The 22397-nt window shown below is 32.5% G+C and overlaps 1 protein-coding gene across 3 annotated transcripts in view; it reads left to right on the forward strand.

The window, feature by feature from the left end:
* wb (wing blister) overlaps positions 1-22397 on the forward strand; it is a 167859-nt gene that overhangs the window by 40765 nt on the left and 104697 nt on the right. For all 3 annotated transcript variants that reach the window (XM_011061994.2, XM_087411711.1, XM_011061995.2), the window contains 3 exons: positions 11942-12184; positions 16396-16620; positions 22146-22382. In XM_011061994.2, coding sequence (XP_011060296.2) covers positions 11942-12184; positions 16396-16620; positions 22146-22382 — 705 coding nt within the window. The remainder of the gene's footprint in view (positions 1-11941; positions 12185-16395; positions 16621-22145; positions 22383-22397) is intronic.

Raw genomic sequence — 22397 nt, forward strand, 5'->3', positions numbered from 1 at the left:
AATTTAAGTATCATAATATTTGCCAAACTCGCAAATATTATGATGTAATCATAATAGGAAAATTCTGAAGTATTAAAACCTTCTGAAGTATTAAAAAAAATTGAATTTCAAATTATTTTATTTCTTCAACGACGATAATAAGTTTATATTTGGAAGTTTATAATTATAATACATACAATAGTTAATACAATAATTTTGTTAAATAAATCATTTTAGCTAATTCTTATGTGTTTTTTTATGCTAATTCTGAAAATGAGGTTAAAATTTGTCCTATGACCTCCAATTTTTTATAATCGACATATGTTTTTTGAAAAACTTTACTTTTTGCTAACAATAACTCTTTATATGTCTTTTTGTTAATTAAAATTTTTATTTGAATTCAATATGAATAGGAAGTCACATTAAATTCAGTAGCTTGTATTTCCTATATGGACTATTTGCCTAAGCAGAGAAAATAAGCAGAAATTTTTAAATGCATGTTGCTAAAAAATCCTGCTTTTCTCATGAATTTCGAATAGAATCAACGTAAAAAATATTATCAAAAACATTATATCAATTTAAGAAATTTAATGAAATTTAATGAAATTTTGTTGATAAGTGAAATATCGAAAAACGTCAATTTATAAAATTTCTAAATGCATATATTATTTAAAAATCGTGCTTTCCTCATAAATTTGTCAAACAGATTTATGAAATCAGTGCAAAAAATATTATAAAAAGCATCTTATTAAATCTATTTAACATAAGAAAAGTAATTTTGTCAATTAGTGTTATTTCCGCGTTCAAATCAAACAAAGAACGTAGACTGAACAACTTGAGAAAAATTTTTATATCTTTATTTAATTGTTCTAAGGTAAAAAATTTTATCTAAATTTTTACTTCTATTTTATTATATTAAACCAGATTTGTTACGGATTTTTTTTTAACCGGATTGTGAGGAAATTCTGAACCTATTAGAAGATTAATTAGAGAAACATTTCTAGAGCGTGATTTTAATTGACTTACTGCAGATAATCGAGGCATTCTCGCGACATAAAGTATTCAGCGACAAAGAATTTGTATAACCTTTACGAGGGAGGTTCTTTCTCTCTCATGGTTGACCCCTTTTTTAAAAGAGCTTGGGCAATTCCCTTTGAGAAACCAAATCGAGTCGTAAAATCGATGGCCTTGGACCACCCAGGACTCCGATAATATGTTTCCTCGAACTTTCTCAAGTAATGAAGGCGATTCTGCTCGTAACGAGCCTCGGAAGATGTTACGTCCATACTACACGCATTAGTGTAAGTTAAAACTGCGTTCTCTAACGTCACTCTTACAATCACGCTTTTTCCCTTTAACGATGACCCACTTTGCGATTCAATCCAGTCGTAATATGATGAATCTTATTTCTGGTCGCTTCCTTTGTATCGGCATTATCGTTAATTTTCGTGACAAACAGATTTAATATGCTCTCTAAATCTGAATCAGTGGATAGTCACTAATTACCCAGTGGCATACTTGGCACTGATAATCAGTGAAATTCAATTAAAAAAGGAAGAATGTTTGAGCATTATATAATTAAAAATGCTGATATCTGCACGTTAATTTTAATTTTTTGATACCATATTTGAGTATATTTTGATATCATATTTGATACCTCATTGAGTTTAAGCACTAAAACAAGATTAGTTAGATCACATAATAAAGATTAGTTAAGTTAGGGATCTTACATTTAATTTACTGATTACCAGGCACTGATATCAGTGATTATCCACTGATTCAGATTTAGAGAGTGCCTATACATAAATATTTTGATATTTATTTTGAATTTGTTAATTATATTTTAAAAAAGCATTGAGTAATTATAACGAGACTATATTGGTGAAAAAAAGAATGATCCTCACACACCAGTTTTCGCTCACGATCTCGCATTCAGATTAATTTCATCAACGCACTTGGGATTTCTTGTTAACGCGCGACGAAAGCGGTTCCCGCACGCGTGTTCATCGCACGTGCACGAATGTCTTTTGGCAAACGTCGCGGAGCATTGGTCCAAACCGAGATCAGATTGGCAAGAGACCAGGACGTGGAATCCTTCGTGGCAGACCGCGCGGTGTCCCTCGAGATCTTGCTCGCTCAGCCAAGTTCCAAAGACGAACACTCGCGAGAATACTCATCCCGAGAAGTGCGAGAAGTAAATATGTTACGAAATCTGATACATTAGATTGTATAAACTGGAGAAATTGTATACGACTAAAATTAATACGATAGTATAGAGAATATTTAATAAAATATTTTATATGAATTTTTATCTGAAATTAATGCAAGGTTTTTAGACTTTATTTTTCACTTTTATATATTCAGAAATAATTTTTTATAAAAACCACATATTTTTTCATATGTGCATGAATTTTTTAATTACTTTTTTACTAATTACAGTATGGTAATATTAGATTTTTTTTAATGTTAAATAAAATTGCAGCTATATTTGTCCCTGATTGCGATTCAGCGAGGCAATGTACGATGAAGTAATACAGATATATACTTCCCCCGTCAAATTGCTGCTTCTGTAACGATATAAATTGCTCCGGTGTAATCTCTCGCGAGGTCGCTGCACCAACTTATGTACGTGTCTAAATCCAATTTTGCCAAGCCTCCCTCACTAAGTTCTCCAACACACGTACAATCGAATTTCGCTCTTCGTCAAATAATCGTTTCCCTCGATGACGTTTCCCATAATTCAATTTCGTTCGCACTGCTCGATGTAAAAATTTGATTGCCCAGACGTAGCCATCTGCGGAAATCGTATATCCAATCCAATAAATCCTTTACCATGTCAATTTTAATTTAAAATGTCTTGATTATTAGCAAATGAGAAATACAAAGTGTCAAAAAGTAAAAGAAATTTTATAATTTTCTTTCTTGCTATAAATCTTCTAAAATATAAATAAAATTAGAAAATAAAAATAAAGATTAATAATTATAATTTATTAGAGAGATAAGCAAAAATAATATATTGTTAATAAAAATAAGAATCATAAAAATTTATTTTATTTTTAATGTATTTTTATAAATTATTATATATAAAATTTATAATGAATTGTTTAAGTTGTTAACAATATAATATACAGATAACATTTGTGATTAACTGTCTCTTGAAAAATGTTACTTTGGATAAGTATACAATAATACAAAAATATAAATATGTAATTATAAAAAAGATGCGGAATTCCATATGATGTGTTTATGTTTTGGTAGTTTTATATCTAGCAGAGGAATTTCAGATCGGCAACGAACCTCTTGCCATCACGAGTCCCGTAATCGGATTAAGTCGTCTCGCGTTACTTTAAATCCATCCGCAATTAATACGTCCTAGTGGTAGTAACGGGAGACTTCTCCGATAAATCTGCTCGTTTCGTGCATACAATCCGATGCATTGGACCAAGACATGGTAGCGAGCGACATGACATGTCATCAAAATATGTCCGTCATAAGTAAGCTGCTGCAAAGAGAGAGAAAGAAAGATGAGAAATGTGTGGAACATAAACGCGACTATATTTTATACTCCGTACTTATGAATCGAGAGAGCGCAAACATGGCGTTTGATCTCAGACTTTGAGAAATTTCCGTAAATAGTTGAGATAAATAAATGATCGCACGCGATTCCTGGATACAGTATCAGTGCATAAGAAATTCTGGAATGAAGACTCATTACGATTAACGATCAATTTTTATTAAATTAAATTCTTTAGTTTTATTTCTCATTATTTTATCAATCTAGTGATATAAATACAAAATTTATCATTATTATATAATCTCAAATGTTTTTTTTATTACAATATAATTTAATTGTATTTAAAGATTACAAATAGAATATTATATTTAATATTACATTTAAGATTAATAATAATATGCACAAATATATAAAGTTTTATGTAAATATTTGAACATTAGCAGCCAGTCACTGAGACATTTACCTCAATATAATTATATTTTTAGCTGTAAAATCATATTATCATATCAAAAATGTTATCTTTTAGAAAAAGCTGAATAAGCTACAGTTTTCGAGAGAAATTTAGTTCCATTGGCTATCGTGCAAAATTATGTCATAAATAATACGTAATAACGCTATATAGTGTGAAAATATCTCGAAGCTAGAATATATTAATCAGCTCTATTCGCGTCGGCAATTCGTCAAGTCAATTGAACGTTTAATTAATATTTCAAGAAAAGTTTATCTTATAGTCGCACAATTTCCCGTCACTGTGTATTAGCGAAAACCTAGTTCGAGAAAAACATGTTTGATACCGAGCGGATTTAAATGGCAAAAAAATCTTACGTGTCAGACACTCCCCGAATATTTTTACAAACTCGTTGCTTCTAAGAAAGGTAGCAATAAGCGGTTCGATTTAATAATATATCTCGAACGCATTTTCTGTGCAATATTATCCTGTGCAATCGATGATAACATGTTACGTCGGCTTGTTCATAGTGACATTTAATTAATTCGTTTATCAAATTATTCTAAGTGTAGCTTGAATGAATAATAATGGGCGCTAGTCGGTTTAATTACATATCACGTACATATTTTCTAATATTTCTTATCATTGCTATCTGTGTCATCAGAATGTTTATATTTCTCTGCAACTCGCTGCTTCGAAAAATTGTCGTACATACTTATAAAATGCGTGAAATGAAACATTACTATTTATTGATACTCGTAATCACAGATAACCATAAAGAAATAAACAATAAGACATGATAAAATGTATGTGTTTCATTTGATTCGTACAAACAATAACTTTATTTATTAATTCTTAATTAACATACTTTATTTAGTAATTCTTAATTGACGTACAGAAATGCTTTTTAAAAAAGAGTATTAATATCATAATTAATAATATACTCTTTGTAATTACGCTATACTGTTTTATAACACATAAAATTGCATTTTTTTCTGTATTTCTTATTATTTAGAATAATCTAAATGAATTTTTTTATTTATAATAATTTTTTTTTCTGTTGATGCGTACTTTCCTTGAATAATTTGCTAGAATTACGAAATCGACTCTTAAGAGAGAGATTAATCATACAAATTGGCATGTCGACCACGAATATCTAATTAAAACTGTTTACAACCGCATTCACGTCATTCCGCTCGATCGCGACAACTCGTGGTAGATACATTTTGAAGTCTGCTCACGTGGGAGTCGAAAGGCGCCAGTTTTCTAAGAGAATCGCTTTTGTTCTGTGTTTTACCCTGCTTCTTCACCCTTTTATTATCGTGGGTTGTTTCGTTTGCGTAGGTCGACAATGAAATGAAACGTTAATATATGATGACAAGAAATTATCTAATAATACAATCCCGTAGGCTGTCTTATTCTTCGTTGACTGAAAATAAATATTTTAATAAATTAATATTTTTATAGACGTCTTATTGAAAAATTTATTTTCAAAATTTGAATTTTTTATATGAGGATATTTACATTTTATGTCTCATATATATATATATATATATATATAGATAAAAAATAAAATTAATAGGACTTATACTTGTGATACACTTTTATGAAAAAAAAATTTACATTTATATATATTTTTGTTTTTTTTGTTTTGTCAAAATATTCTTCACTAAACCCAGAACATTTTGTATATTTTTTTTATGTGTTTAATACGCATTCTATTTAGCATGTCATTTATTACATCACGTTACAAGCGACGAGTACTTTCGTTTTCTCTTAATTTTTCAAATAAGACAAAAGGTACAAATGACGTTGCGTGTATAAATCGTTAATATTTGTGCTTCTGCAAGAAAAGATAGTGAAAGAGGACTCGTAGAATAAGAACAGACTTCTAATAACAACAGACATTTCTTCGTTGCTTGTTCGGTCCCGAAGAAAGCTCAAACGAAACGAGGTACAGATACTTCGAGCCTTAATGGCTTCGGAAACCGGCCGTCCGGTAAATTTTCTTGCCGGTGTATTCCTCTCTTGGTGCACCCCATTTACGGACCTGGTGAGATAGCGTGCAATGCCAATTTATTAGTGATGCCCCTTAGCCTCGGTCAAGAAGGGAGTCCCACGTTGGTCGCGCCCATAAAGGGGTGCTGGAGCACCTTACTTCGTGAGAATCTTCACGACGACGATAAGCGACTTTTGTTCACAATGTGGAATTCTTTGTTCGTTGCTGAATTTACAATGCGCCCTTTAATTACCCACAAGTTTCTTTAACTGTATTTCTTAATATAATTATACATAATATAATTATATTATATTACTTAATATATAATATTGGGTCATCTAAAAAGTATCCGCAGTACTTTGTCACTAGATATATGACCATCAACACACATCTAGTGACAAAAAACCGCGGATACTTTTTAGATGACCCAATATATTGATCTTTTTTGTAACTTGCAGATAGAGTTTAACTTATTGCTTAATTTCAACATTCGAAGAGTATTAGTATCAAAATTTAGATTCTATCCTTTTTATCTTTCAATTAAAAAATTGTATCGTTCATTCACTACAACATCGATACAACTCAAAAAATAAATTTTTTTTAGAAAATTATAATATTAATATTTTGAATTATAAAAAAATGTAATATTAATTTTAAAACAATTTTTGTTGCAATAATTGATTGTAGGGGAATAAAAGTAAATATTTTTTCTTTTTTCTTTGTATATTTCTATTCTTTTTTGCAAACAACTAAAAAATAAAACAATTTTTAAGTTATGTTGTAGCAAATGAGCTATATATCTATTCTCTAAATTCTATGAAGTCGAATTTCACTCTAAAGATGAAAATTGATTCGGTCTTACAAAAGAGAGACTCAATTGTCAATCTTTAAGAGAGAGTTTCTTGAGATTCACTCTAAAAGTTTTAGAAAGTTTAGAATTTCCTTAGAAGTTTAGAATTACCTTTACTGAATAATCTTTAATAAATAACAGAACATCAATTTATCGATGGTTAAACTAAGCGACATACAGTGTTGATTATCACAGAATTTCACATTTCCTTTCTTATCTTCCGTTATTAACATAATTAATCCCAAGTCGTTCCGAAATTACACAGCTCGTTTATTATCGCACAAACGATGGTTTCAATGTCGCTCATTGTTGCTGGCGAGCGTGAAACTGTAAAATGCGGCTGTAGACGCGCGCGAATAAGAGTAAGCACTGAGGTGTCGCTTCTCCTTCGAGATCCTGTCGCGGATAACAGCTACGAGTCGTGGAAGATCTATTTACGATACTGACTCCTTAGTTTCTTCTGCCGCTTCCACACCTCAGCGAGTCGTTCACAGTCTCGCGCCCGATGATATCTGCTCTTCTTCGTCCAAGTTAACTGGTTAGTAATTCTGGTAAAGCCTTTCTTTGGGAAGCAGTCAAGAGTGATCGACCGTATGATTATACGTGAAAGTATTTGATTTGTTACGGCGATCTTATAGGAATAGATAGTATCATATAATTGACAGTCTAAATTAGAGAAACGTGATTTTTATGAAGTAATAATTAACATTTTTTTCTAATAATATTCTAATAATATTCTAATAATATTTAAATTAAAGAAGAGATAAAAAATGTACTCTCTATAATGGAAACTAAATGACTGCTTGGTTTTTGTTTCTTTTTTATTACAGGCTAACTTACTAACAGGTTAACTTTTAAGAATAAGCGTTAAAATTTTTACATAAAACTATTGTTATGTTTAATGTATTATATGTATATATTTTTTTATCTTGATTTATTTTGATCGCGTTATCTAAAGAAAAAACATTGATCCTTTAGTTTTCGACTTTTTTTTGTACGCGTCAGCTATAAAGCCATTTCTGTCATCCGATGCTAATACCAGGTGCATCCTTACAAGGTTGTGGATGCGTTTAACGTCGAAAGAAGCCATCGCCCGTGATCGTGGGAGCCATCCGTTGCATTTCTCTCGCGCCGTGTCACCGTGGCCGGTACTTCGAGAATTCCCCACGGAAACCACGAAGGCAAAACACAATCCATGTTTCTTGGATACCGAGCACGAGATCGAGCGCGACGACTTTTCATTTTCGCGAAAGAAATCGCTACTCCTAAAATGGCATTGTCAGTGCCCGCGATAGTTCGATATGAAAAGAGCATAATACTGCGATTCAATTTAATCCCTTCAGAACTGATTTTATTGGAATTAAGTTAAACAAATTTTTTTAATTCAATTCAAAAGCATTTTAATAAGTAATTCATATTAAATAATTAATTTTTTTTTTAATTTTGACTGTTTTTCTATATATTATGTACATCTGATCTCAAATGATGTCGATAGAATTAAATAATTTTAACGGGTAATTTCTTTAAATTTGATGTTCATTACGTATACAGAGTCTGAAGGGGTTAATATTGAATGCAACAATGGAAAAAAATCGCTTTTATGTCAATTAATTGGAGTCAGTTGTCTGTTCAATTAGGATCAAGTGTGAAATAGATTAAAATATTGTATATAATTATATAAGACAACAATTTTGTCGACGCAATTATTATTAGATTATAAAACTTTGCAATTTTGTATTGAAGCAAAATTATTTCTTAATTGTTCAATTTAGCAAATCTTAATAATTTTTATAGCGTGCGATGTCTACGCCATTGGATATATCGGAAGGTCGAAGCAAGGTGCGTCAAGTACGGCTCTTGACGTGCCTTCATCCAAAGCTATCCCACCTCTAGTATTTACACGCGTTAATTCCACTGAGCGTAAACGGAGTATCCCTTGAATCAAGTATTCCGCCCTGGAACACCTTAACACGATCTATGAAGTATCGACAAGCTCTCACGCGATATGATCCGTTTTGCAACATGCGATAATATCGCTCCTGAAAATGAATACAAAAAATGATAATTAAAAAATGAATTATATCTTTCGTGATAATATGTGAAACATAAATTTAGAAAGATTATAAAATTGAGTTTAATTAACCCTCCGTCTGCAATTTGAATCTTTTTATTGATGTATTAACACCTATAGTTAATAAAAAAAAAATGAATTTTAGTAAAAATGAAGAAAAAAATAGAAATTGTTTAAAAATGTATAACTCAATAAGAAAATCGGACTCCACCAGGCTTTTTTGAAATATAAAAATATATATATTTTTGAATTTAGACATTTGACAATAAAACTTCGCAGAAAGACTTAGATTGTGTACGGAGAGTTAATTATCCATTTTAATCTTTAAGTTTGAAAAAAGACATAAAAATTATATTTTCATACATATTATACATATGAATTCCTAAAAGATATAATTTATTACACCCAAATAATTTTTTGTTTATCGTATTTGGAAAATATGAGAATACGAAGGCACATTAAATTAAAGCGAGAACGTAAACACATGTAGTAGCAAAAACTTCATTTGTATTTCCAGATTTAACTTCTAGTTTTTGTTCATTCTCCTTAAATGGTAATCCGATGACGTTTGTTTCATAGCCTGTCAGGCACGCAGGTCGTTCATTTAAACACACCTTATCCTTCAATGATTCTGTCGTATGCTGGTGTGATAAACTCTGCAGTTCACGTATGCACCGTCCGCGTGGAATATCCAACACCCTCGAGGATCGGAAGGGGGCAACCTTGAGCCAGTAATGCATACATAGTTTGCTTATGACCTACCCGATATGACGAAGCACGCGACGCCGAAGGCAACTGGAAACCGGAGGAACATGTGCGGCCAACGCAAATATTTAGCTGGTAAAAGGCAGGGAAGACTCGGGAAGAGACTGCCTCGTAACGCTTTCCCTTTTTCCTTGCTCCTGTCATAACAATGTTGATGCGCAAACGTATTCCCCTGCAGCCATATCTCAATGCTGCCATATATATGTTCGCACATTCCACATGCTAAACGAGACAGCTACATTCTCGTTAATGCTGCCCGTCACGTCAATACGTCGTATAATTCATACAGCAACGCCATTGGTCGCACAAATTAAAGATTACTTCTCGATCGTCGATGTAACGATCCTCTAATGCCTAAGGCGATCGCGGAATGCCCACATTCACACACGGAGCCGCACATATCCTCGTCTACGAAGTAAAAGGGCCGGATAATTGAAGCCGGCTTCTCCACGGGTCCGAATCGACCATTCCGGACGAAGTCCTTAGAAGGAAACGAAGCCGGTATCGCGGACATGCGATCTGCCTTTATGGTCCGAAAGTGGGCGTCGGTCCGGTCTCACAATGCCGGCGTAACGACACAACGAGAACAACGACAGTGACAACGACAACGACAAAGACGTGGAACGACAGCAGGATGAAGGACTCTCATCTTGTTAAATCCCGACTGCAGCCGGAGTTGCATGTGACTGCACATCCTTTCATACATTCGGGATTGGCCAAAGTTTTACGTCTTCATAAATGAAAAAAAAATTTTAATTGAATTATGGTATTTAATTTTACTTTGGATTTATTTGTTATTTAATTTTAATCGAACATTTTTTTCGCGTTTTCCGGCTGTGTTTTTTTTTTAATACCGCTATATTAATCTTTAGAGTAGGGGTCTATTTTTAAAATCTTATAGCTTTTCGTCCAGTAAGATTTGTTATAATTCATTATATTTTTATTGTATTGTTTACCTCTAAATGTTACTTCAACTTCACTATAATGGTTTTCCCAATAAAGGTTAATTCAAATATACATGATATTTAAAAATATATTAGTATTTAGCTGAAGAAGTGCTTATCTAAAATATCATGTAACATCGTGTGTTATGTAAATATGATAATGTATGATACGTATCTAGTATCATTTATGTGCCTAGTATTCAACGAAGCATCCTGTAATGTAATACTCGCCTACGTATGCGCCCGTTAACGATTTGCTACGCCAGATTGTATTTTAAAATTTGCGCCATTTACATCCGGCGATACCAAGACATAGTCGAAAGATAGCGAAGTCTGCATATAGTGTTATGCGTAAGGTACTTAACTATCGATTCATAGTGTTTTTAACATGCAAACAATGAGAAGATAATAAGGCAAGCAAAAGAAGTGCTATAGCAAGTAGCGGCCGATTTTCATCGCTTGTCTACTCAAACTGCATACAAAATCACAGTTGACGCATTCTAAACGCAGACAGCAATTTTAATATCCGGTTCTGAATGGTGTAATATTTTTCCTGGAAAGATCGATTGAGCTGAAAAGATAGAGAGATTGACGCAGTGGCGCATTATAACGATATTGTGTTCTTCTATTCGTCGCGTCGATGGGACGCGAGCGAACACCTAGTTTTGCGCAATCCGTCGCTTGGAATTAATTATCTGAAATCCTGGTCTCGGCGGGGTTTCCGACGAACTGCGGGAGACCTGCAAATCCAGCCTCCGGCATTGAGCTCGTGATTTTTATCTTAGTGCGCTGCAACGAGGACATGATACGAAGAGTCGCGGGTGCAGAGAGAATACGAACTTTACTTTCCTTTCGTAAACCTCGAAAATTTGAATTACAAATCACTAGTTACACTTAAATTCTATATTATTGCGCTACGTTACTTAACTTTATTATATTTAATTTTTACTGAAAAAAAAGATCTAGTTATAATTTAATTGAAAATTTTCTAATTACATTATTTGGTACATTTCTCCAGTTTGTCTGTTTAAAATGAATAAATTAGAATTCCTGTAGAAATTAGACCAGATAAGCATAATTATTTTCTCTTAAATATAGAATTTGAATCTTGTTGATTAAAATAATTCTTTTATATATATATATACATCAACATTTTTTGTTGATGCAGCTTTCGTTGCAATAATAGGTTACATACACATAACTTTATATAAGTTTTAGCATTTGTGATAATATTATTATCACAAATTATTCAGGTATTATTATATTAATTTTGTTGTTTTACAATTTAATAATTAATTAGGAAATTGTATTATCAATATAATTTCTTTTACCAACATCTTTGCATTCAAGTTTGCATTATTATATTTTCAGGTCTATCAAGTGGAATACGTGATAGTGAAGTCCGCGAACTCGCCGAGACCCGCGGCCTGGATTCTGGAGAGATCTCTGGATGGCGAGAACTTCCAGCCATGGCAGTATTACGCGCCGAGCGATGGGGAATGCTGGACGAGATATTCGGCACCGCCTGTCGCGGGCAAACCCGTTTACGTCACCGACGACGAGGTCATATGCACCAGCCAGTACTCCAGACAAACCCCCATGGAGAACGGCGAGGTGAGGACATAGTTCTCGTTTCATAAAGCTCGAAAAATATGACACGCCGATATATCAGCTTCTTTTTTGTTTACGCATGATGTTATCTTCTTTTACAGTCGCTCCACCCGAAAAAATATCATTGTCTTGCAATATCAATCTTATTTTATTTCAATGAGTTTCTTGATAGTTTTACACACACATTGCTGCATTTTAATAGGTATATAATTAAATCAATAATAGAAGTATAATTAAATTAATCAAACACTTTTTCGTGAAGAAAATAAAGTTACTATATCAAACAACATTTATGCACTTGGTAACTGTAACTTGTTGCCATAAATTAGTTTAACATTGCAAAACTAAGAAAAAGAAAGAAATTACTCAACTGATGTATAAAAACTCGCAACTACCATTAAGGGTCCAGAAATGTTGCTACATGTGCAAATAACACAACGTATTCATTGCAACGTCGAATGTTGCCAGCGTTGAAAACGCGGATAATTAGCCCTTACTAAAAACACGTCGAAGTGCATTTTTCGCGCGAGCCCTTTAACTGCTAGCCATAAAATAACATAATGACCTATCTCTAATAACTCGTTGCATACAAATGTCAGGCTGCCAATCGGCGCACCTTTGTGTGCTACGATGCCTAATCGTTATCGAAAATGAATCGTCTTCACCTTCACTCAGTCATTACAATGATTTAGTATTTAAATGTCAGATATTACCAATGTAATTTCTTTGATGGCGCTTTATTTTATCGGCAATAAAATAATTTTCTGGCACGCTCACTCTCTCAATAAAAGTTAAGTATAGAAAGTTATTCGTATAGAAATTAAGAGATTATTTTATACTGTTTATTTCACAATTGAATTTTATTGCTTTTTTTGAAATTTTTTTTTTCGGAAGTGTTAAACCAATATAAGAAGAGTTACTAATAATATGCGTGATGCAACGAGTATGCTCGCCGATGCATTTTTCGCAGCATTCGTTCCGCTATGAGCGCGACTAACCATGTCATTATCAATAGTCTTTGCGAAAATCCTCACGGCCGCACTCAGCATCGTTAATTATCATCGATTTTATGGAGCCGCGCGTGTGCAATTACGCGATTGGATGATTAGCGAGAGTTGATTTTACAGGCAACGGGGTTGCCGGTCCGCTTGCTTCCGGTAGATCCCGTTTTTCGTCCCTCCTGCTTCTCTTTCTCTCTCTCTCTCTCTCTCTCTCTCTCTCTCTCTCTCTCTCTCTCTCTCTCTCTCTCTCTCTTGGTTTTATTTTTTTTAAAGTAATAGTACGGAGGCGACTTAAGGTCATTAATAAACGGCGAACCAGGCGCCACTTGACGTAAACAGGCCTTTCTCGATCATATATATAATGAGTGTTTCGAAATCTTTTTTATTGCATATTTAATATATTTTATAAATTTTAATATCATTAAAAAATATTTTTCTTTTATATCTCTTTAAAACTTTATTAGTAAGAATGTAATTAGTTGAAGCTTTTATTATATCTTAATTTCTGCATGTCAGATTCGATTAATTAATTCTTATTCTTCGATTGCATATATTTTAAAAATTATTGATACTCTGATGCGTTTATGAAAAGTCTATTTTAAATTGAAGAATCTAAAAGTACAATATTATAGATGAAATATGGATAATTACTCTATATATATATATTACACACATTGACTAGTTTGCAATTAATTTCTTTTAGTAAACCGTTACGGTATATGGCAACTTGAATATTAGAAGAGATTAAGAAACGAAAGTGTGCATTTCTGCTATTATTCCGAGTCATTCTTGCACGAGATGTGCTATTGGCACTGTTTTGTGACGATAATTTACCATTCACCTCATTATCATCTGGATCTGGAATAAATTTACCGCAAGCAATACGTTTCTTTATGTTGGAAATTTATAAGTGACTTCCTTTATCTTTTTCCGCGTATATCGATTTGTTTTATTTCTGCGTTTCTAATTCTTTATTGTAAGAAAATTGAGGAAACGGTATATGCAATTATATCTATGAAAGGCATAATTACTTATAATTACATTAACGCGCGTTATCCTCTACTTAACTATTAAATGCGTGAGGAATTACTAAACTGAGATCCATCTTAATTATTTGAGAAATAATTTATTTATTGTAACGGATTATTTAATTGCTTATTTTTTAGTTTACTTGTAATTAAAATTTTTTAATTTTGTGTAAGAATTTGCTAATCACACTTAGTAATTTATATTTTTTTATTTTATCTTGTAAAGTATAAAGTGTATTTATGTATTATATCCGCATTTTGAGTTTTTCTTTTCAGAAAAAATTAGAAGACTGAAAACTTTCTTATTTAAAAAGAAGAAACTCTTTATTTTTTTTATATCTCTAATATATATAAACTTAATATATATAAACTCTAATATATATAACTTTACAGCTAATATACTGTAAATCCAATTATATAACAAGTATAATAAATGCCTTCATAACTTAGGTGTAGTAAAAATAAATAAATATACTGCATATAAAAAATCGATTTACATTTAAACGTATAATTATACAAAAATTAAATTGCATGTGAAGACACTTATTTCATATTTAGACTTGCAATATATGGTAGTACTAACATTATTCAATGAAATAGTGTTTAATATGCTTACTACTCAAGAAACCAATTTCCAATATTATTCCTCCGTTATTCCATCTACCTGCGCGAATCGTTAAAAGACACTTTTGCGATCAAACCGAGGAATAAAAGGTAATCATCTGATGTCAAGAATCTTTAGGTATGAGGATTTCTTTCTCGTGGCGAAGACATCTCTTCTTGCGAAACGGCAGCGGGTGCAACGTTTGCCGCATGTCGAGAGATATACTTCCATCCTCCTTTGGTCGCCTATTCTTTCCTCCTCCCCATGTATCCGAGTCGCGTGTAGAAGCGTAAAACTACCAAGCTTCCTCCCTAAGGAAGGTGCATACGCGATACTCCCTTATATGGCCATGTAATGCCATACATGGCTGGAATGTAGGAATCGCTGTTTTTGTATCATCGATTCCCTCTTCACGTTTCTCTCTTTCGTTTCTTCTCTCTCATCGCAATTCCGCGTGCACCCAAAGCTTTAATTATCAGCTTAGTTACCGAGAATTCGAAGCCAGGTGACATCAACTTGCTTCTCGTTCCACATCTTTAATAATTTTTCCAGTAAATAAATATTATTTTGGAAATTACACAATAATGCAGCTTCTGGAGAAACCTCTTCAAATAAAAATTGGAAGATAAGAAAGTGAAAGAGAATGGAAACGCAATAGCATGGAAAGAACGATTTTGCTGAACTGTTTAAAAATTTAACTACTGGATACACACACAGACTTAAAGATAAGAATAATTCTATTGGACCGTCAAAATAATTACATAGGAATCTCAAGCATGAAGAGCAATACTGCAAAAGTTTCGAAATTCTAGTCCCAGTTGAGATGTTCTACATAATTATTATTTTGATGATCTAACAAAATTATTTTTCGATTCGTATCTAACTAAATTTGTAGATACTTCAGCAAAATTGTTTTTTCCGTAAGATTATGCACAAATACTAAAAACAATCGATACGTGCATAGATAACTTTATTGATTTGTCGGAAGTATGAACAAAGAATTAAAGACAAAGTTTGGCAATCAACGAAAGATCGCGAGGTATCCTAAATACAAGCGATTGTTCCTTATTAGGTACCGTATGTTTTCCATTTATGGAACTCGCCGTTCCATTCTTAGCACGCGGCGCCATTCGGGGATGATTTACTTCTTTGCCCATGTCTTTGGAATTTAGTAGTTTCGCCCGCCGACGCTAATTGACCGTCGCTGATCGTTCAACAACCATACCATAGGAATTTGCATCAGACATTGCATCTGATTTTATTTGTTTCCCTTTCTTCTCACTATTAAAATTAATTATATAATTATTATATTTAGACAATAAAAATAAAGATCCCCTCTTATTTTTAAAATTATTTGCGATAAAATTATAATTAGAAATATACTTTGGGATCACATTTTTCGAATATAGATAGGAAATTAAATTATTATCGAGTTACATTTTTTATTATTGCAATCTCTCTCTCTCTCTCTCTCTCTCTCTCAAATATCATATATATTTGTTAATGAGTAATGTTGTATTATGCTATAAACTACTTAACGAAAAAAATTGTTGTGGTTAATTCGAATTCTTTATTTGAAAGATCCACACGCACTTGGTGAACGGTCGACCCGGGGCTCTGAATCACAGCGCGACTCTGCAAGAATTCACTCAGGCCAGATTTGTGCGGCTTCGTCTTCAGGGTCTCCGACGTAACGGCGAGGCTGACAAGAGACGCGCATTTTATTCAATAAAGGAAATCAATATCGGAGGACGTTGCCTGTGCTCCGGACATGCGGCTCGATGTCGGTATAGCGTTCAACACGGGGTAAGTGACGACATAGTTACTAACTGATAAATATTATAACGTATCATCGATACTAGCACATATATTTTTAGATTTATGCGTTTTAAAAATACATGTATAATATCTTATTATATTAAATTATAATTTATGTAAGAACAACACAATACCTAATTCAATAGCTTACATTGACTTAGAGTTTCCGAACGTGTTTTTAACATCTCTTTTTCGTTAAAACATTTTGTATAATTCGTTTGCATAGTATTCGATTTGTAGCAAAATGTGAAATTCATCTCATGGAAATTCGTGGAAAGCTTATAATGACACAATTTTCGTGGCGCCAAAATTGGTTACGCTCTCGAAAACGGACATTTAGATTCAGCTGCTTGGAAAATAAATCCGTCGAAAGTGCCATAAACTTGTCAGGTCTTTGTCCGCCGACGCCGCTAATGGCGGGGTCTCTCCTTCTCGAATCGTTGCCTGCTACGAAGCCTGCAGAAACCGCTAGGAATTAAGGTTTCGCCGCGATCGTGCGGAGCGGGTACTTTCGGAGGCGCCATTAGTTTTTTTTTTTTTTTTAGCTACTATCAATGTTGCGGTTTCTCTAGTGTACGTGTTCGGAGTTGTGGGAATTGGAATTGAAGATAGAATGACGAATCATGATTAGAAACGTGAGAATTGCTCATTCACGTAACAAAGGATGACCTAATTCTTTTAGTTCATCATGTGATTATTTCGTGAGTTATGTGTGGATTATCTGAGTTATATATTATTAAAACAATAATTGTTAATTCAATCGCGTTATGTATTATTGTGGAACAATTTTATTTGTAATACTACATTTTTTTTAAATTCTATCTAAACGGTGTAAAATCTGTTAAGTAAACAGTATTTAAACAGTATTATTAACCCTAGAATGCTATCGATACGTAAAAACTTACAAATGAACAAGATTATTACGAGTTGAGCTGTGCCTTCAATATTCATTAGGAGGTCCAATCTGTTATAAACTAAAAGCAAAGAGAAAGTTTTTAAAAATTCTGTCTTTTTGGATGTATCAGTTTAGATCTCCTAGTGGATAGTCTTGCAATAAAGAGCATGATAAGTGATTTCATTTTTTAAAAAGTTTTGTACTTATTCTTTCTTTCCATTTAAATTAATAATTAGATTATCTGTATTCATAAAAATCAAAATTATAAATATTTTGTTATTAAAAATAAAATATATGAAAAACTTGAGTTGCATTAGTTAAGAGTGACCTATTTTACTGTACGTAAAATTTCCTTATTGACGATACTAAATTATTCAATAGCGATAACATTCTAGGATATTAATAATTCATCAATATATATATATATATATATATATATATATATATATATATATAAAATATACACATATGTATAAAATTTCCTAGTGTTTACCTAATTATAATTCTCTAATCAAATAAATTATAGCGCTTTAGAGCCATAAACACTATTTTCACATGATACAAACATAAAGTAAGAATAGACTGCATTTAATGGGAAAGAGAATGCGGGTTAATAGTAGCGAATGAGCACGGAATAAATTTATAGCACTCATGAGACAGAATGGAAATGCAAACGCCGTGTTTTATCCCAAGGGATGATTCACGTTTAATTACGGACACGTTGCTGCAGTTTCTCAAGCGGCACAATACGCGGGAAGACAATAGTCAACGCAAGTGATTAATTACTCTTGTCCGTGGCATATTTCTTCGCGAAGCTAGAGTTTCTTTCCCTCTCTCTTTCTCTCTCTCTCTCTCTCGCAGTTGCATGCAGAAACATGAATCTCACCTTATGTCGCTACAATCCGAGAATGGATATTCTCCTAGCCTGTGTTTCATGCAGCTGGCTTTAACAGACAATAATACTTTATTATGTCTCTTAACAACGCTGTCGCTGAAATTGCGAAATCGCGATTACCTTATTCTGTGCAAAGTTCAAAATTTAAAAAATTCCCTACACGATATTCATAAAGCAATATCTATTTTCTCATGTTGCATTAGCGTCGCTATCAAAACACATTTTGTACAGAATATAAGTTAATATGAATTAAAAGATATTTTTATTTAAAAAATTAAAATTTTGCTAAGAGATAAATTTTATTATTTAAATTATTTGTTATATATTGTATAAATATAATCTTTTTTTGGCAAAATAATAGATATTAAAATATTAGAAAAATTAATCTTTTTATAATTATGAAATATTATTCTTGTCTTTAATTAAAATTGTAATAAATGAAAGAGAGATATGTGGAAAGTTTGTATAAGATTTTTTGCTTTCCGTTTTGGTTTTCAAAATTTTATTCACGAAACCTGCAGAATGACAAAAGATGTTACATTGAGCGTTACGACTTGCTTTTGTGTTGCTGCCAATATACTCAACATTCCGAGAATTTTGCAAGCATTTCGCGAAATCGTGGACGCGTAATGTGATAGAATTTATTGTGTCATTCATAATGCAACGTTACGTTCTGCCGCATCGGAATCACTACATCGCCGTAAAGTGGACATTGACCTTTGCATTGTAGCTTACTCGTCGTGTAATTTTCACGATGTTTATTTATTCGATACGAGTAAGTTAAGTACACGCTCATTCAGCGCGCATCCGTTGTTATGAATTGAAGTGGGAATTGTTGAGGAAAGTGCAATGACAGATACAACGTGAAAGCAAAAAGAAATGCGCGCGATGATTGAGAGTATAGGGGACGTTGATTTCTTGTCTGTTTATCATTATGAACGAGAACATTGAGAAGTATTGTGCCATTATCAATTCCGCATACAATTTTACGGTCACTTTCGCAATTGATATTTCTTTCGTTGCACTTGAATGCGTTTTAGTTAATTAACATTAATTATCACACGTTTTTGAAACAAATTTCTTTAAATCTTGCGAGATCAAAAAATGAATTATGATAGCACTTTTTTAATTTTAAAAATATTTTAAACTAAATTTTTTGGTAGGGAATATACAATAGATATCTCATTTAATTTTTTTACATTAGAAAATCATGAATTTCCGTCTTTCTCGCGTGATGTACAAAATTTTGCTTTTTGTGGGAGATTTAAAATGTCTTAAATTTATTTTATGGTTTATTTATGTAATATAAATCTCTCAGTTTCATAAAAAATTCTATCTAAAAAAACATTGACTTATCTACAAAAAAATATATTATAATATAATTATTTTTTTATGTAGTCATTCATATTATTACGTTATCAATGTCGTTCTTTTTAATGACTTCTGTTAACTTGACTTTAGTCAACTGCATACGAATTAGAGGAGAAATTTCCACGTGAAATTTATTTCTCGCAATTTTCGAACAACATATAATTATTGAATCATAATCAAATGCGTGAACATGTTCTTGATTTATTAATATTTAAATTATCGATTTTTGTTTGAGTATATTTCTTTTCACTTATATAAACCGAAAATTATTATATTTTTCTTTTCTTTAATAAAAGAGAAAGATTGCTCCGAGCGATGAATTAGTCAAACAATCGGTCGTAAAAATTAAGGCCAACCATTCTGAGGCATCACGTTGAATCAGAGGTTTTCATTTTTCGGAGGCCGGGCTATCTTGATTCGAGAATAACGGCTCCGAAATATTATGGTTTCCTGAAATGTAATTCAGGTTCATTAAACGCCGCCGTGGCGAAGAGTAATTGCAGAAATCGAGGTTTGATTACCGATCGCAGGGTAGCCATTATCATCAGCAATAAATAATACCCAGCATGTGTTAATGGAGGGATATTGCAATTGACCAGAGTAGCCTGTTCGTTTGTCACGCCAATGATAAGGCCACACGCGTTAACCCTTTCGCTCTTCCGCATGCATTCACGTTTATCGGACGCGCGATATTTCGGTGAAATCGAAACTCATTAATCCTGCCGCATTTTATTTTCGACTAATTCTTTATACGATTTCTTCGGCCCAATTCAATGCACTCTCCAATAATTACGAAGTAATTACAATACAAAGTAATTCTGACAGAGAAAGCGAGTTAACCGGTGATATTAATCATTAATCATTAATTATTAATCAACTGTTATTTATAACTTGAAGATGATCATTGATTTTATTGTTACACTGTAAAAGAACGATTTTAATGAAATATTAAAAAATTTAAGAAAGCTAGATCAGAAATCTGAAAAGAATTTTGTTGGATCAAAATGATTATGTGGGACACTCCAACTGATGGAACATTAAAACTCTTTTCAGCATTACTTAAACGTCCTACATAATTATTTTAATAATTCAACAAAATTATTTTTAAATCTATATTTAGCTAAATTTTTAGATACTTCATCAAAATTGTTCTTTCCGTGTGTAAAGTGTTGTGATATTGCAATTAATTAAGACGGTTTTGTAGTTGTTTTCATTATAATCTCATTATACTCAAATATAATCATATATGTATCACAATATTTGATATTATGAAATAAGAATGCAATGATTTTTGTTTGTCGAGAAAATTTAGAATAATTTACGATAAAGCGTATTCAAATCTTTGAGCTGTCTATAGTTTCCTCTATGATTGGGTAATCTGCTAGTTCCACGATATTATGACATTCGCTGAATCTTTTAAACGACAAAATGAAACTCGTAAACCGAATATATAACGTCCAGTGCAATGTGAACTCCACTCTATGCTTGGCAATATAGTTATCTGCGATTATATGCATATCATTTGCACATTCGGATAGGCGACCGTGTCTATGAAGTCCCGTCTTTATGACCCCGCAATGCGGTAACATCCGGAGTAACATTACTGAATACATCGATTCATGACTAATCAATGAATTAATCAATTAATTTTGCGTCCCAAAGCGATTGCAAGTTAATAACTTACTTATCACAAAATTTATCAAGTAATGAAGGGAAAATTGTTAATAAATATAATTAAATTATTTTTAACCCTTTTATATCATTCTCGGTATACATAATACACAGTAATAAATGTTTGTGTACTGTTTTAAAAATTTTGTGTCGAAAAATTTTTAACATCCGAATATTAATGTAATATAATATAATTATACTTGAATATTTTATGTTAAATTAATATTTAACATTTCTTAGTGTCAAAATAACACAATGAGTGAACAAATAAAATAAAAAATGTATTTTAAAACGTAAATTCTAAGGTCAATAGATACGTATACGTGTTAAATTAACATATCACGAAACGTTAATTAAGAACTCAACAATAAGTATTAGATAAATTGCCATAGTGTTATTAATTTCTTAATAATAATTAGCAAGTCAAGAAAACAGAACGATGACATAAATCCCAAGCAACTTTGCGATAAGCAAGTTTCCACAAACAGACTCAAGAATGAGCAAAATTATTACATAGAGATATTGCAGCATAACTGGCAAACGCCTCCTTCTGTACGCCTATCTGCAATACCATATCTGTAATAGATCGCGCGTATTCGCCGTATGACTTAATAGATAAGCGTAACTTAAGAACACGGATATTCGCGGCATCTGATAAGCGTATTTCATGTTATCTCTCAGCATCAGGAATGCGAATGCGAGCGCCACACGTGCGGTGAAAGATGCGAAAAATGCTGCTCCATGTACAATCAGATCCCGTGGAAGCCCGGCACAGCTGGCAAGGGCTTTCACTGCGAAAAGTGCAACTGCAATGGCCATGCAACGTCCTGCAGATACGACCAGGAAGTGGCCGAGAGGAGAATGTCCATGGATATCCGTGGGAAATACCGAGGCGGTGGCGTGTGTGTCAATTGCTCGGTAAGATGATAAGAA

Source organism: Acromyrmex echinatior, chromosome 12 (assembly GCF_024713525.1).
Source record: "Acromyrmex echinatior isolate Ae372 chromosome 12, ASM2471352v2, whole genome shotgun sequence".
Lineage (NCBI taxonomy): Eukaryota > Metazoa > Arthropoda > Insecta > Hymenoptera > Formicidae > Acromyrmex > Acromyrmex echinatior.